Here is a 16,922-nt window from a genome sequence, read left to right as displayed (position 1 = left end):
CTAACGATCTGATTAAAAGCATTTTGTTTTGAATACAGACATGTTTAATTAGTTGAATTCCACCTTCTCAGCCTTGTAACACTGGCACTTTGCACATACCACCAAACTACACATCTGTAAAAGGAAAAGGTGAAACAAGGACTGAACTTTTACATCAACAAAAAAAATGAAACCTAACGTTATAGATCTGCACCCGTGGTTCTTCTGTAGGAACTGGAACTAAAGTCTGAAGTTGTGAGTTCTAGCTTTACCACTCACACTGTTCCTGGTGTTTGGTTTGCTGCCACTTCAGTCTACAGATCAGAACACACCACGTCTTCACAGTGACTCAGTCTGTGATGGTGAATTGAACTCAAACCTGCTTCAGCAGAGCCTCCAGAGCCTGAACCTCCTCCATGATGGCTGCACTCTCTGTCGGACTGCAGTCCTGCTTCCTGTAACACAGGAATCAACACCACTGACTATGGGATACAGTTCGTTACTCACCTCAGCTGGTAAACATGAACAATGTTGGACCAGTCGGCTGAAATGTTAGCGCGTTAAAATACTTCTGCTCTGTCTTTTCCTCATCTGCTTCTGACCCAAACCCATGTTGACCAAAACTTCAAACCTCCAGCAGCTCTTTCAGTATTTACAGTCCACTTTTCTCTCACGTTTCACTGGCCTTCTTGACTGCTCTTTTTCTTTTATTGGGCTTTACAACACAGTTAATAGAGAAAGAGTGGTGGTAACTATCAAAGATACAGAGCTGCTCTTCTTGAGTTGAAAATCTAATCATGTAAGTCCGACCCATACATCTTGGCGACGCTCTTCAGGTAGGCGATCTTTCCCTCCAGGGTCTGGATGTCTCTGAGAGCTTGAGCCTGGTTCTTTTCTTCAGCCAGCAGGGTGAAGGAGCTGCAGCCCACGTCCACGGTGTCGAGCCGTGACAGCTGACCCTGCAGCTGAGCTTTAGCCTCCTCACAGCTGTGCAGGAAAGACTGTACGTCGGCCGTGCTCAGCAGCTCGTGCCCCTTCTCATCCTTCAGCTGCTGGATCCAATCCCACCTGAGGCCAAGAAGCAGAACAGGATCAGCTGAGCCCAGGTGAGAAATGTTTTACACATCCTGGCTCTTTGATGCTTTGTACCTGCTCCGAACCATCCTCTGCCTGGCCTGGATCTCTCTCTGTTTACTGTGCCGACTCTTCACCAGCTCCTCTGCCATTTTGATGATGTCATCCAACTGGCCACGCCCACTCACCAACTCAGTCAGGAAGTTCTAATACAGGAAATCAACATTACTACAGGCTAAATCGGTGTTTGGTATTCAGCCCCCTTTCTGCGCCAACCATCACCATGGTAACGTTAGCCCACACGTCATCTTTACATGCAGACAGCTGGAGTGAAGTCATATTATTTCATGTGGTCATGATGGATAACTCTTCATCCATTTCCTGGTTTTCCATTTGTGTTGTGTTGAGGTTATAATGACTTAATTTGAACTGATCAATCTGATATGTATTTTATTTGCCGTGTCACATTTTAGTATTGCTGAGGTGCTTCAAGCTCACCATCCTGCAAACCTGTTTCTGTTTGTACTGGTTGGATGAGGCTCAGCAGCAGCTGGCTGTTGCAGGGACTCAGAATGTTTTTTACGGATCATGCTGGGTGAAGTCTTCACCTCATATTTAGCCTGAAGCACTCCCAGGTTGTCAGCGTCAGTGCTGAAGGTGTTCAGGATGTTCTCCTTATCCTCCATCCACGACTCAAACTCCTGGCAGCTGTTGTAGAATCGATGCAGCCGTAGCGTCTCCTCCAGACTTCGCGTCTTTGACTGAAAACACAAAACAGCAACATAAAATCCGTGAGGACTCTTTTCTCCCACTTCAATATTTATTTACAGTGACAGTAATGAAAAGCAAAAACTGTTTGTTATTATCCATAATCCATTATTATCAGACCACACTTCCCATGCTGCCCATCTCTCACCTTAACCAGGTTGTACAGGGAGTTGAAGTCTTGGTCCAGTCTGGTCTGTGTGCTCTCCACAGTGTCTCTCTCGTATTGTGGGTCCGGCAGCCAAGTTGTTTGGATTTCAGTTGTGCTGCGACGCATCGAGCGGCTTCTCTTTGGCCGACTCAGCTTCCTGTTCGGACTTTCTGGCACGCCATTGGTGGAGACGGGCGGGGTAGGTGGAGCAGCCTGAGGAGGGTGAGGAAGAAGATGATGTTTCAGAGCCAGGATTGAAATTGAAATAAGCGACTTTGGGTTTTCTTTCATTTTAAACATCTGGTTAAGGACAGGTAGTAATTTGTTTGTGGCTGTATTTTAGTGCCTTTAATTTAAATGACAGTGAGTGTGAAGCTTTGTTTACAACTCTCATTCATTACTGATCTGATTTAAATGTCAGTGATCGTACAGTGGCTGGGAGCAGGGTCAGGTAGGTCCTGGGGACAAGCTGCTGGTTTCCTCGACTGTCTCTGGCCAGAACTTGGTCTCCGTCCAGCTCAGTGCTGACAATGGTCACAATCTCATTACGATCCCACGGGAACTGGCCTGAAAACAACAATCAGTTAATGTACAAATTTACCGGAGACTGAAAGTTTGCCACTTTTAGTATTTAACTGTAATAACAGACGTGCCCTGTCCCAATAACATCATCTGCAGTTTGAATGTTCATTAAATTACCAGACAACATTTAATGTTCGTGTCATTTCCTGTCAGTACCTCTGCTGTATCTGAAGCGGACCTTGGCCTTACTCTCCTCGCTCTGACGGGGGGAGCCCACAGAGCCCCTCCCACTCCGTGAGCTAGATAATGATGTCACTGTTCCTGGCCCCTCCTCCTCTTCTCCAGATGAGTCGCTGTATTGGATCATTTTATTCTGATGAGACTCCGCCTACACAGGCAAAAAAAAACAAGTGAAAGCACAACTTGATAAAGTGACAAAAGTTCAGACTGAAACTTTGGTTACCTGTTTGACGTCTGACTTTGACAGCAGCGAGGGCACAGAAACCCACAGCAGCAGCTTACAAAGACGCTGACTTAAACTGAACTTTTTTTTTTCAGGACCTTTAAGTGTTAGCTTAAAGCCCTGAGAAATGCCGCCAATATACTGTTTCTGAGAAAAAGACTTCCTGAGGATAGGAAACACTTTGATGCTCATCCTGTTTCACAGACTCTCTCTCTCCTGCCAGACTATTAAAGGTCAGAATCATTTAGTATCACATAAAATTACCTGATGACAGGTGATGCTGTGAAGATGAACCACAGAAAGTCAGAGTGTCTGTGCTACGTAGGTTTGCCTGAGAGGTGGATGCAGTGTGAAAACAGATGCATGCACACGGCTCTGTTCATACTACACTGACATGTTTGCACATTTATTAACACACAGTCTGCAGACATGGAGAGATGACAACATTTGAAACCACACAGACCTGGACAGCATGATTGTGTACTCACGGTCAGAGCTGTTAGCTGAGCTGCGCCCTTCGCCTGCTCTGACAGTCTCTTTATCTCTGAGGCATAAGCTGCCATCTCCTTCTCCAATCGCACGTGGCGCTGCAGCAGCACTGCTGTGCTCGACTCATCCTTCCCATGGTCCTCGCTGCTCAGCAGCGGTTTCCTGTCGTCCAACCAGGAGTTGGCCTCTGCCACATCTGCAAAGTACTGAACAGAGAATCACGTCCAGAGGATCCAGAGACTGCACTGGTTCTGTTGTACAGGATTTAGGGAACAATAGTCAACGTGACGCTTTAATCGGTTCCTCATTTACCTGTTTGATGGTAGCGGCAGCCTGCAGGCTTTTGCGGCGTCCTGTCACCTCATCAGTCAGGTGGCTCCACTGCTTCTTTAAAGTCCTTATCCACTTCTGGATGGCTGGCTGGTGGACCTGTCCCTGTTTGGACAGCTGATCCTGGCCTCGACCCAGAACTCCCTGGTACAGACACTCCTGAGCCTGGATCTCTGCCTCCAGCACCTGACAGAATTTAATCAGGTTAGTGCTTCACACTCAAGCTTATATAAGGTCATATAATTATATATTATACATATTATGTACAAGCTTTATAAGCTTAAATTATTTGAATGTATCAAAACTTATCTTCAGTGATCCTCCACGGCTTTGCTGAATCTGATCTTGAGGAAATGTTTTATATTTTAAAGTAATAATTTAAGGGAATTATTTATAAAAAACTTTCACAGCTGTGCACATTACTTTGTGTTTGTGTTGGGCCAGCTGGATGTGGTTCAGGTCTCGTCCCAGCCCGGCCGTCTGCAGCCTCAGCCAGCGTTCATACAGCCAGGCCTCCAGCTCCTCACAGTCATGGAGGAACTCAAACAACTTCAACTGAGCCTCCAACTGTCTCCTCCTGAGGAGACAGGGGACAGGAGGGGAGGAGAGGAGGAGAGGAGGAGAGGATACAAGAGAGGAGACGGGATGGCAAGATAATAAGTTAGAGGAGGGGAAAATGGAGACAAGGAGGAAGAGATGCAGTGATGGAAAAATGGTGGAAGAGAGAGAAGGATGGAGAAAGACAAATGGAGGTGTAAATGAGTTATAAACTGTATATTCAGATCTGTTGTTTAATAAATGATCTACCTGCTGCTGCTGAGTGACACCAGAGACTTGTACTGAGTCTCGAGACCTCTCACTCTGCTCTGAATCTGCTGACCATCCCTCACTTTTCCCTGGAAGAACAACAGAGAGCTTTCACTCAGCCATGGCCTCCCTCCCACAGGTCATCTGACAGTAATACAAGCCACGGGACGATAATCAGTATTTACCCTGAGAGCTGTGCTACTGATGGCGGTGATGGTTTCACCGTGAGCTGATATCTGAGCTTCCAGGAGATCCTGCTTCTGAAGGAGAGACTCTACCTCCGCCAGCTGCTTTCCCAGTTCAGAGGAACTGGCCTGGGTCTGAAGACGAAGAGGGGAGGAGGGAGAACAGGGAAACGTTTCAGATTTTTATACCTGGTATCTTCCTTAACAGCTCAGAGTATAGATAAAGTTTATATCAGAAAGTCCCACCTGTAGCTCTTTCAGCTCCTGGGAGACGAGTTCGATGTCTCGGAGGACACTGAGAGTTTCAACTACGTTTCCCAGCAGCCCCCTCTGCTCCTGCAGCTGCTGCAGCAGGTCCTTCCATCGGTGACTAATGCTCTCCTCCCTTAGATATACAAACACAAAATATATACACGTGTACTATATACACACATGATTCAGTCCTCTCTGATGTCATCTACAAACTCGTGACTTTTCATATTTGATCAAAACAGATGACTTGAGCAGCTGCAGCACGATAAACATTGATCATTGATCATTTTCAAATGAGGTGATCTCATTTTTTTGTTTGAAATAGAAACAAACATTTAGTCGTTTCTCTATTGAATTTTTACTTTGCTCTGTTGAAGCTCTTTTTAACAGCAGGTCACTCTCACCGCGCGATGATCTGCTCCTTGCTGTGGTAGTTTCCTCTCTCAATGGTCTCGGCCATGTCTCTCAGAGCGGTGAAACGAGGTTCTCTGGCCAGAGCGTCGGTGGCGAGGGCCTCCAGACGCCGGCCGGCTGCCTGAGCTTCCTCCAGGGTGGACACACCTCGGACGTCCTGCCTCCGAATCAGACGCACCGTGTCCTCCAGATACCCCTCCCTCAGCAAAGCCTGAGAATCCAAAACAAACAGGGTACTGACAGAATTCTGGATATACCATCCGTCATTAAACTGATTCAACGGTCATATCTGACACTGACAAGAAAGGTCAAGTGAGACTGAGACAACAAATCAAACTCACAGGATTTTAGGAAGGATGTTAGTGATCTGCATCATAATATAACACCAGAGTACTCAGACTCCACTTACTGATTTAATTTAATTACTTACTGTTTTCATCACAGAGTGAAGAAAGCTCAGGAGAAGTCAGCTGAGATTATTTTATCGTGTGTGTAGCGTTGTTGTAGAGACAGGTGTGTTTACCTTCCTCCCAAACTTCTGGGCAAGCTGCTCCAGGTTCTCCAGTCGAAGCAGCGCCTCCTGCAGGGCTCGTTCTCGCTCATGTTCAGCTCTCTCCAGCAAAACCCAACTCCTCTCTATGTCACTCAGGGTTTTACCTTCACACACACACAAAGAGAAATGCAACATTAGATAATGTAGAAAATATGCTGGTTTTGTTTAAAAAATGGTAAAAACTGTTTTGCCAACAGCCCAGATTCAGGCCGGGGTCGTGTACGACAAAGAAAAGCAACAAATCTTCACACTAGAGAAGCTGGAAACACCAAATACTGTACACAAAAGATCCAGGCAGCGACTGAGTGGGCTGTGTCACGTACCCTCTGGTGGATTATAAACCCGCTGGTTGTTGGCTGCCATCTGAGTCTTCAGACTGAACAGGTGAGCTTCAATCACCCCGCGCTCCTGAGCAGACACACACAGACAGTAACATACCCATTAGCACCAATCAGTCATTTTTAGCTACACGGTTAAAGTGGCTGAACAAAACAAATGACTCAAAGATGAAAGGACAAGATGCTTTACCAACCAGGAGCAAGAAAAGTTGTGAAAAATAACGTAATGTTGTTGTTGATCTTCTGAGAGAAAACCTGAATCCTAAAGAGAAGAATCAGGATTTTGGCACAGAGGAAAGTTTATTGTCATTTAAATTTGAAAAAAAGAATTTTATAATCAGTCCTATCATCATGTCTGCGTTTGTATCTTGTGTCTGTTTTATGTGTGTGTTTGTTGTGTTGTTATATGTTTGACATTTTAGTTTGACATTGTGTTGGATCCTTAAAAGCTGGGACATATGTGTGTAGTTCAGATTTAGCCATGTTGTGGTGCATGTAAGTCTGTTTTCTCCTGTAAAACCCTCTGACGGAGACACTGAGCTGAAATATGACACAGAGGCAGGTGTTTTTCATATCGAGAGGCCAGAGCATGTGTGAGAGGTTTGAACCGGCTGCTGAGAAGTGAGTTAAGAACAAAGTCCTGACTTTTATTTTGCTGTCTCACCTGGTATTTAGGAGGTTTCTCCACAGTTCTGTAGGTCTTGAAAGCCGTCACCAGCGTCTGCATCTCCCTCAGAGAGTTTGGAAATCTTCTGTCATTCAGCTGCGCCACCTTCAGTCAGTCAGACAGTGACTTTATTTCACTGTGACCAGTGTTGAACTCATCCCTCAGATGAAGCTCTGAGAACTGACATCACGTATTATCATATATGTCATGTATTTTTGTTGCTGGCTGAGGTTTTGTTACCTTGGTTTTGATCCAGTGCAGCAGATCTGACACCATTGTCTCATACTGGACTTTCATGTCATCCAGCTCCATCAGCATCCCAACAATCTGAGGAGACACAAAGATGAAGATCCTGCATTATTATTTTCATTTGATTCATTAACAACAGGCAGGAATGGATGGGTCAGGCCAGTGACATCAGGATCTGATGCTGCAGACACACAACACACAGAGCAAACCTTGTGGTGGGATCCGGTGGATTCTCTCCTGTACTCCCTCTTCACCCACTGACCACTGAGACTTCCTCCCACTGACATACTGTTAACTCTGCGCACACACGCACACACACACACACACACACACACACACACACACACACACACACACACACACCTGCTAACTCCAGTTCAAGCCTGGAAAGTCTTTGTTCAAACCCCCGACATGTAAAGGACCTGCACACAGGTGGTGCGTACAACGAGCCTGATGGAGATGCATCGAGATACCACAACCACACCTGAAACACACAAACTCTGCAGGACACACCTGGAACAGTATAACTTCTGGATGCTTCTATGGACTTTGAACACAACTGTAACACACCTGTAACACACCTGTAACACACCTGTAACACACCTGAAACACACCTGAAACACACCTGAAACACACCTGAAACACACCTGAAACACACCTGAAACACACCTGAAACACACGTAGTGCCTTTGAATTAAGCCTATGAATCCTTTGTTAAAACGACTAATATACCTGGAACACACCTGTTACATACAGTTTAGCTTCTAGAGATGCTTTTAGATATCCTGACCACACCTGTGACATACGTGGTACACGTAAACCTTTACATATCTGGAAATGCATCACTTGCACTTATGCATCGCTTCTATCATGTGTGCTGGACACACCCCCTCACACCTGGCTATACCTGAACACATCTGCTGCAAATAAATCATCATTATGTGACCCCAGGTAAAACACTGGACCTGGACATACCTGGTTTACCTGGTATATAAACATAAACAGCAAACATTGCCTGAGTTCCAACCATTACAACTCAATCGGAGGTCAATGAACTGTCACTGATCTCAATCTAAATTTGCTACGTAACTACATCTGATATCAAATATGCTTTTAATGCAGCTTTTAAATCACAGGAGTCCTCCTCTGCTCCTGAGAGGCAGCAGGTCACCGGTCAAACACTTTCCCCTGTGGATCAGTAAAGTTTATCTGAGTCGACCTAAGCTCTTCCATCACGCCTGTGTCATGTTAAACTGTCACAGCATTTCTGAGCTAACATGACGGTGCTCAGATAAAATGGAATTTTTAACTACAGCTACAGCTGCACCACAATGGACAAACTACATCTGTAGATAAAAGTCCTTTGAAATGTCTGTGAATAAAAGAACCAGATGTTTGTTTTTGGCTAACACAGTGAATAAAGTACCACTTGTCCTAAAACAGCCAGAGATACCAAAGCTAGATCCTCCACATTAACAGAGAAGCAAAAACCCACACCTGTAAATGAAAGTGAAGCTGAAAAGAAGCGTGGTCGCTCCATCACATTTCTCCTCTGCAGCCTCTGTTCTCAGAACAAATTTAAACAATATGTAGGTTTACCAACACAACAGAGACAACCGACAACAACTGACAATGCTCGACAACAAGAGGAAACCAATCAATCGATCCACAGACAGATCTAAGCTGGTTCTGTTTTGCCATGTTATCAGATGCAACAGGTGCTGAACTGAACTGAACCTAAACTGTGAGCTAAAGTCTAAAGTCCAGGTCCAACCCTCGGCCCTGTCTCTTCTCTCCTGGTTCAGGTGAAGGTGCATGCAGCAGGTGGAGGTGGAGGTGTTTCTGTAGAGACTGAATAACTGCTAACGTTTCCGTTGCTGCCTCCAGCAGCATCTCAGTGTGTGTGATCTGATCAGCTCAGCTCAGTGTCTGCGGTCCCAGCCACAGTGAACTACACAGGATAGAAAGGTCAACAACAGGCTGCACAGCCATGGAACATCACCACTATGAGTGTTAGCCAGGTTCACAGTGTTTCTCCTGTACCCACCACACAAATACAAAAGCTTGACCCCTCAGCTGTTTCTACTCCAGATGCTGAGTTAGAATTCACCCAGTGTGGTGTGGCTGTGAACAGTGGTGTGAGCTCTGTGTGTTGTAGCTCTGTGTGTTGTAGCTCTGTAGCTCTTCAGTCCTGAATCTAATCCAGTGGTAATCCACACTGACGGACAGGCAGGGGGTGGAACCTGATGGATTACAGGATGTCATGTGGTGGGTGTTTACCAACACAGAGCACTGTCAGCCAATAGTCAGAGAGGAGACTCTTCTTCTCTTACTCTTGTCTGTGGATAACATTTAAACGCTGCCTGTTGCTGCAGTATCAGGAGCAGCCTGCAGAGGGCGGAGCAGTCCACGGTTTGGACAAGGACAATGATGAATGGTGTGTAAATGCTCCTGCATTTCTATCTTTATGAGGACAGACCACAACACCAAATCTGAATTTTGTAAAGTTAAGAACATTTTGATCTTTCCTCTCGTCAGGGGGTTAAAACTGGTTTTACAATTAACCACAATTAAATTACTTTTCAGTCATTTGCATGTTCTTACACATAAAGGAAAGATTCAAATTTCAGTTTGACTTTAAAACATTAAATTTCTGTTAAAAACTAATTAATAAACCGACTAATCATTTCAGCTCCGCCTGGTAACAGTACTGATAATGTGTTATGGGACAGTGGTTCAGTGGCGCCCCCGGGTGGTGCTGGTTCAGACCTTAGCGAGTCTCTTCTGGATGGTCTGTCCCTGCTTCATCTTGGAGAAGTAGTGGTAGTACAGTGACACGTAGGTCATGATGGACTTCTCGTCCGGATGAGCAACCACCATGTCGTCCACCTCCAGCAGCTGCATGATCCCGAACTCCTGCTCCGCCAGAGCAAAGGCATGCTCCAGGTTATGGCGGGGGTTATCGCCATGGAGACGACGGTAATCAAAAAGGTCAGGCCTAGGATAAAGAGAGACGCGGAGGTTGGAAGACACTGACGGATGACAGTGTGCGTGTGTGCTCACGTGTGCGTGTGTGTACGTGCTACCGATGGGCGTGGATGAGGGCGTTGAAAGCAAGTCCGTCCCTCCAGCTGGAGGAGAAGTCCTGCACGTCAACACTGTCGTAGCCCGACGTTTTCCTCTGGCACCAGATCAGCAGAGCCTCCTTCGCCGAGCGGTGAGCCACACTGCCTCCACCCCTCGCCTGAGGGGGAGGACAGAGGAGGACAGGAGAGGAGGGGAGAGGAGGGAAGGTGATGGAGAGGAAGACGTGAGAAGGAGAAGAAAGACAAGACATAGAAAGGAAAGAAATGGAGACGCAGAAAGCCAAGAACCAAAGGGAGTGCAGAGGAAAGAAGGAGGAGAGGTGAAATAAAAAACTAACTTCAGATGAACTGCAGAGAGTGCACGTTCTGGGTTTGAGACCCTACCTCTTCCAGGTTAATTGGTCCAATCTGGAACCTGAGGATGATGATCCACAGCAGACCCAAGATCAGTGTCCTGTCCCCGTCCACCACATTCTCTGGACCAATCAGATCCACCCGAATCTGACAGATGAGATTTGGGTGATTGTGACAAAATCTTGCTGATCATGGTTTTGCTGATTTACAGCTCATGGAGCTGCTGCAAAAGGCAGCACATTAAAACACTTCAAAACTATTAAACCTTAAACCTTGAAGGAATAACTCCTGTGTCTGATGGAGGACAGTAAATAAGAAAGATGTAATGCACAAACCACAAGACAGAGTCAATGGTACAGACGTTAACAATCAAAGACCCAGTGACTTTGTTCCAAATCCAGAACAGAAAGTTTTGAGTCTGTGCTGTATTCACATCAAAAAAGTACATCAGTAAAATTACAGTGGCCACACATAAAACATCCGAAACTGATCAAGTTCTGGGAAACTTGCGGAATTAAGACAAGTGAGTTTGGTTTTATGGACAGGCGAGGTACCTTGGTTTTGAGGAAGTTGATGGCGATGCTGTTGTTCTCCAGACAGTGGACTCTCAGTTTACGTCGGCTGGGCGGAGGCAGAGTCTCTCTGGAGATGAGCTCCAGAAGACGAATCAGAACGACTCCAGTCTTCAGCTCCGTGTAGACATCGGTCAGCTCCACGCTCTCCTGCAGAAGGTCGAGACACTTTAGGACTGACAGCTGATCTTCGACTCCGTAACGTGATGACCCAAAACCAATGCTTTAATTACAGAGCTCTATAATGAAAACACTGGTTTCTTAATCTCCCATTAATCATCTGAGGACCCCTCTGATTTATCTGGTGACCCTGCAGAGGGGCCTGACCTCTAGGTTGGGAACCATACGTAGTTAGAACCAGCTGTACATCGAGCAGCTACACCAGTAAACTGCTGCTTCATCAGTATTAGAATCAAATATTAGTCACAACTGACATTTTACTGCTTTCACTTAAACAGGATATAATATAATATGCTGGTACTCTGACCTGAGTACAGGATATGAACACTTCTTCCACCTCTGCATATTGTATAACGTGACTAGTTAAATATACAGAGAAGTTTTCTTAACACGTGTACAGCTCTGTGACTGGCAGGAAGTTAAATGTGAAAAGGCTAATTTCATTTCAATCATCCTGAGAGTCAAGTGCTGCTTCCCCCTGAAGTGTGTTACATAACGTCTCTGTTCGGTCTGGATCAGGACATCCTGGTTATCTACAGGTCAGGGGCCCAGTCCACCAAACATCTTAGAGGGTATGAGCAGCTCCTAAGTGGAGAAATTCCTGCAAGAACAATGAGTGTCAGTCCTAACTTTAGACTCTGAAGTGCCTGTTCTAAAAGGATCTACAGTTCCTTTATCAGAACCCCCGTGAGACCAAAGGTCCAACATGTTTACATCCACGGCCACAAAGGCCGCAAGTCCTCCTGATACCAGTCTACAAATTTCAGACTCCCCTGTCGCGACATCAAAGAAAACTGAATATTTTTGCATTTTGGACCATTTGGTCAGACGTCACCATGAGCTGTAGGATTTCTAGCAAATTCTGTTTTCCTGACCCAGCGGATGTGAAGTCATAAAACTGCCTTTTATAGAATTAGCACTGAAATAACACCGTGACTCAGAGTTCATCACAAGCCAAACACAACGTGACAACAAACAACAGAAACCCACCGATAACTCCATCACAACAGAAATAACCATGACACCTATTCAAGTTAAACAAACAAACAAACAAACAACACAGCGGTGGAAGTTATTCGAGTGCATTTTCTCATCTTACTTCAGTAAAACGTAACATTAGCATAAGCTAGCTTACACTAGCATAACTTGTCTTGAGCTACTGAAGTTAGCTTAGCCAAATCCATGAGATCACATCCGGCCGATTTAAACCCTGTTTCACCTGAGAGAAAACATTTAATTGCTTTGGATATGTTTAAATCAACTTTACAAACGCAACCCGCCGCTGGATTTCACCTGAAAATCAGGTTTTGGCTAACTAGCTACTGTCTGCGTTGGAAACGTAAAGTAACCGTCCTATTATCGATCAAGGTCCGGGTTTGTTATGTAATGAACCCCGACGCGTCTGTCACTCAGTCATTTACAAAATAATAATAGAATAAATCATAAATACGGGAAGAGGGATAAAATACAGACTCACCAGAGAACATGGCGGGAAAAGGCGATTACAGGTGGATACGCAGTGACGGAAAACAGATTACATCCAAGTGATTTCCGGTAAAACCCAAACAAACAATAAAAATTCAAACATGGCGCAGGAAATCTTCTTCTCCGCCGGACTGACCTGAGTTCTGCTCAGCAGAGTGCGCTCGATGCTGCCCCCGGTGGCCGGGAGGTGCATTACAATTAGGTATGTAGAGTCAGAGTAAGTTTCACTTTGGCAGTTCCAGGCTGACCTATGTAATCAAAGCTCCTAAAGTCTGAATTTGAATTCCAAATTGACTTTAGATCTGTGATCTTGTTTACACCTGGCTTTGTTTAGCTGTTCAACTCCATGTCACTGTAACGGGTTGGTCACATGTTGTGTTCAGCAAATGATGAGCTAAGCTCCAGGTCCTGAGCTGGAGAAGACGGTAAAGTACACATGCTGATGGAAACAGCAACAGAGTGAGAGCTCTTGAGTTTTCCCTCCTGCAAACATCCCACAGGAATTCTGGGAATGAAGATCAGCAACGGGCCTCAATGTTCAGCCAGCAGCTGGCATCCAGTTATCAGAAACACATCAAGTCATACCAGAGCTACATGGACCGACTGGAATCTGTTAGACCTGATCCACAGGACGTGAGACAGAGCTGGAGAAACAACAACACACACATCTGCCACATTTCAGTATTATTTTCTTTACTTCAGTAAAACATTCAAACAGTTAAAGTACTAAAGTATTGTAGAACTAAAATTATTCCTTTTGCTGATCATTTTACTGCTGTAGCTGCTCAGGTTGGAGCCAGTTTTAAATACTTTATGGTTCCAAACTCAGGGGTTAGGCCCCTCCAAAGGGTCACCAGATTAATTTGGGGGGGAACAAAGTTCTGACAAAGTTCTGATTTACACAGTTCAGACTTCAGAGTTTTAGATAAGTAGTGTAAATGAGTTTAAAGGCGAAATGTCTCCGAACTGTAACCTGTAACTGACACTGGCTTCACAGAGACACTTCTCTCTGAAATGTGGTATAAATCAGAACAAAGTCAAAAAATTCAAGTACCTCAGGATGGTACGTGATGACAGTACTAGAGTAAATGTATTCAGTTACATCCCACCACTGATGGCTTTCTGAGAGCACGTGAAGGCAGCGCTCAGCAGCTGCTCTGGTGGAATCTGTTCATGCAGGTGGTTGTTGTTTCATGGAGCCACCACAGATAAGCTGTTTTTCTTTGTTTTACTCTGTAACCAGAGTGAATGGGAACCGTGTTTCATCTCTTCCAGTCTCACCCCGTTCTTGGAGAAAACACTGTTCATCCACTTGGTGAAGGTTTTCTTCTGGACCGCCATCCTCTGCTCCTGCAGCTCCCGGACCCGGCCCGCCCCATCCTCCTCTGCCTCCATCCTGATTGGCTAAAAACACACGGTGAAGAATAAATACAAGTAAATCACTGAGAACATGATGTTTAAAAGTTTAAAAAAACAGAATAACAGGTCAATTATTCAAGCAAACTATGAGCATATATCAAATTAGATATGATACGAAGATACGAACAATATGTTCAAATAAAAAGTTCAAGAAAACTTGAATTTAGAGATTATACTGTACAGTCTGCACCTTTGTGTCAAACCGCCCAGGTAAACTTTAACTCCAGTTCTACTTATTAATGAGACAGAAATTTACCGGTGACAATAGTTTGGTTTTTCTTATATTTTTAGTATTTATAGCCCCACATCATTTCATGATGTTCTAAAGCTTGTAATGTTATTTGGAAGGTTTTTGCTGATTTTACATAACTCTGCTCTGTCAGTGAGACGGGAGCTGTTACAGATACGCTCTCTTACATTAACTGTTAGCAACTATGCCAACTAATTAACAAGCTAACTGTGTTGTTTCAGTACTGAGTTTAATCTCAAGCTGCCACTTCAGGTTCGACCAGGCTTTTCTGCGCCGCCGTCTCTGACTGGTCGCGTTTCACAGAGTCATCTGATCTGAGTTCAGTTTCACTGAGTCAACATTTAAAGTTGAGGATATGATGAAGAGTTTATTTCTCTTTAAGCTGACAAGGAGCAGTTACACCTCAAATACAAAAATACAACACTGCTGTAAAAATTCCTGAGTTGTCATAATCCAGGGAGTCATTCACTGAGCCTGCACCCTGTCCTGCTGTGTGTGTGTGTGAGTGTGTGCGTGCGTGCGTGTGCGTGTGCGTGTGAGTGTGCATGTGCGTGATCTTTGGTTTCTTGGAGCAACACCAAACTCACATATTCTGCTCTGAATGCAGATCCTGACCCTCAGCATGAGCAGAAACCATGTTCAGAGCCAATGAGCTGATTATTAATGATCAATTGATTCTTATTCAACAGATAAATGTAGTTTAAGCATCAAAGTAAAAGTATTTGTTGAGCAGAGAAACGACCCTGTGAGTGATGAGTGATGCACTGTTATGTATTACATGTTATATATTATGTCATTAGGTGTTTGTACTTGAGGTGGATCTGATTCTAATCATATTAAAATGTTTTTTAAGGACAAAATTTATCAAAGATTTCACTTTTTTTGCTGTTTCGTTTTTATTTTTTCTACAAAATCAGATAAACAAACAAAAAAGCACATGTACATGTTTAAATATGTGTGTTTAGAGAAGTTTCTGACATAAACTACAGAAACACAGAGAGGGATGTTTTTCTTACCTTACTCTCTTTTCCAGCCTGCTTGTCTTTATTTTTCAGCTGTAGACTTTCAGACCGAGTGAGAGATCCAAAGACGTGTCGGAAAAATGACAGAGAAAGAGTCTGTACAACCTGATGTTAACGTCTGAAATGTCCAAACGTCACCGCAACACGGGTTTTCATGTGATCTGCCAGGTGTGTGTGTGTGTGTGTGTCTGTGTGTGTGTGTGAACTTTGAAGCAACTGGATTCTGGATTTACAGCATGAACAGGTCCACTCACCTGACAGCAGTAGAAACCTGCAGGGGTCAAAGTTCACACTGATGGTACAAACACACACACACACTTGCACAGCTGAATGACAAATCAACAGGACAGTGCAGGACAGTGTCTCGTTGTGCAGTCACTGTCTAACTGGTGTTTAGTTACTCAGGTGATTTTTCATTTTGAAGCTGCTTTTTATTCGTTTCATGAATCAAACCAAACGACGCAGCAGTGAAAGACATCGGTTCGTCTCATTTCACCTTCAGAGTTCGTTTGACGTGACAGTAAAAACACACCAACACACCACACAGCTGTAGACACACTGTGGAGACGCGGTTTATTAAAATGTACACTCCCTGCTGAGTCACACACATGAAACTGAATCATGTTTTCATGATTTATCGTTCACAGAACAGACGTAGAAGAGAATCTGGAGAGGAAATGGTGGAAGGAAACTGTTCAAAATACACTAACAGCAGAGTTAAGTGAGTGTGTGTGTGTGTGTGTGTGTGTCTGTGTGTACTGGTCTGGTTCTGAAACACCTTCAAATTTTTGTTTGAGGGTTAACACTTGGTTTTAGGGTTTGGCTTTGAGTTCGGATGGTTAAGGTTAGAATGAGGGAATGGACTGACCTCACAAAGATATAAGTGCAGTGTGTGTGTGTGTGTGTGTGTGTTTCCTTTATGAATTATGACTAATGACACTCGTCCATCCCTCATCCTGCACAGGAACAGGACAGGACATTGTGTAACAGCCACTGTTTGTCTTAGAGAAAACACAGGACTCTGTTATTGGAACATTGGTCCTGTTCAGGTGATCACTGGGATTCATTTGTGTGAATTTGCCCTTTAACATACAGCACACAGAGGCCCGACCTCACCTGACCTGAACTGGACCGAGATCTATGAGCCAGACCTCGTCCCCTGACACCTGGCCTATCACACATGACTACCATGCTCAGGTGTCCGCATACTTTTGGCTATGAAGTGTACGGCAGTGGACCAGACTCCAGCTGTCACAGAAATGCAGAGGAAGAAAAAACGTTCTTTTCCTTTTGCAAACAGCAGAAAGTTTCCTATA

At 44.6% G+C, this 16,922-nt stretch overlaps 1 protein-coding gene across 1 annotated transcript in view; it reads right to left on the bottom strand.

Annotated features, from left to right (window-relative positions):
- Positions 1 to 14,310, bottom strand: part of sptbn5 (spectrin, beta, non-erythrocytic 5) — a 40,766-nt gene extending 26,456 nt beyond the window's left edge. The window contains exons 1-23 of the mRNA XM_041061258.1: positions 14,197 to 14,310; positions 11,233 to 11,400; positions 10,709 to 10,825; positions 10,325 to 10,482; positions 10,008 to 10,236; positions 7,230 to 7,316; positions 6,987 to 7,094; positions 6,308 to 6,392; positions 5,955 to 6,088; positions 5,422 to 5,642; positions 5,012 to 5,150; positions 4,766 to 4,900; positions 4,581 to 4,669; positions 4,197 to 4,350; positions 3,756 to 3,959; positions 3,443 to 3,649; positions 2,708 to 2,879; positions 2,400 to 2,536; positions 1,970 to 2,182; positions 1,662 to 1,814; positions 1,129 to 1,259; positions 796 to 1,047; positions 359 to 434 (exon numbers count right to left, since the gene is read on the bottom strand). Of these exons, the coding sequence (XP_040917192.1) occupies positions 359 to 434; positions 796 to 1,047; positions 1,129 to 1,259; positions 1,662 to 1,814; positions 1,970 to 2,182; positions 2,400 to 2,536; positions 2,708 to 2,879; positions 3,443 to 3,649; positions 3,756 to 3,959; positions 4,197 to 4,350; positions 4,581 to 4,669; positions 4,766 to 4,900; positions 5,012 to 5,150; positions 5,422 to 5,642; positions 5,955 to 6,088; positions 6,308 to 6,392; positions 6,987 to 7,094; positions 7,230 to 7,316; positions 10,008 to 10,236; positions 10,325 to 10,482; positions 10,709 to 10,825; positions 11,233 to 11,400; positions 14,197 to 14,310 (3,483 nt within the window). The remainder of the gene's footprint in view (positions 1 to 358; positions 435 to 795; positions 1,048 to 1,128; positions 1,260 to 1,661; positions 1,815 to 1,969; positions 2,183 to 2,399; positions 2,537 to 2,707; positions 2,880 to 3,442; positions 3,650 to 3,755; positions 3,960 to 4,196; positions 4,351 to 4,580; positions 4,670 to 4,765; positions 4,901 to 5,011; positions 5,151 to 5,421; positions 5,643 to 5,954; positions 6,089 to 6,307; positions 6,393 to 6,986; positions 7,095 to 7,229; positions 7,317 to 10,007; positions 10,237 to 10,324; positions 10,483 to 10,708; positions 10,826 to 11,232; positions 11,401 to 14,196) is intronic.
- Between the last annotated feature and the right edge of the window lie 2,612 nt (positions 14,311 to 16,922).

The sequence above is a fragment of the Toxotes jaculatrix genome, chromosome 17, assembly GCF_017976425.1.
Source record: "Toxotes jaculatrix isolate fToxJac2 chromosome 17, fToxJac2.pri, whole genome shotgun sequence".
Taxonomy (NCBI): domain Eukaryota; kingdom Metazoa; phylum Chordata; class Actinopteri; family Toxotidae; genus Toxotes; species Toxotes jaculatrix.
Note: the sequence above shows the minus strand (reverse complement) of the source record. Positions and strands in the feature narration are given on the sequence as shown.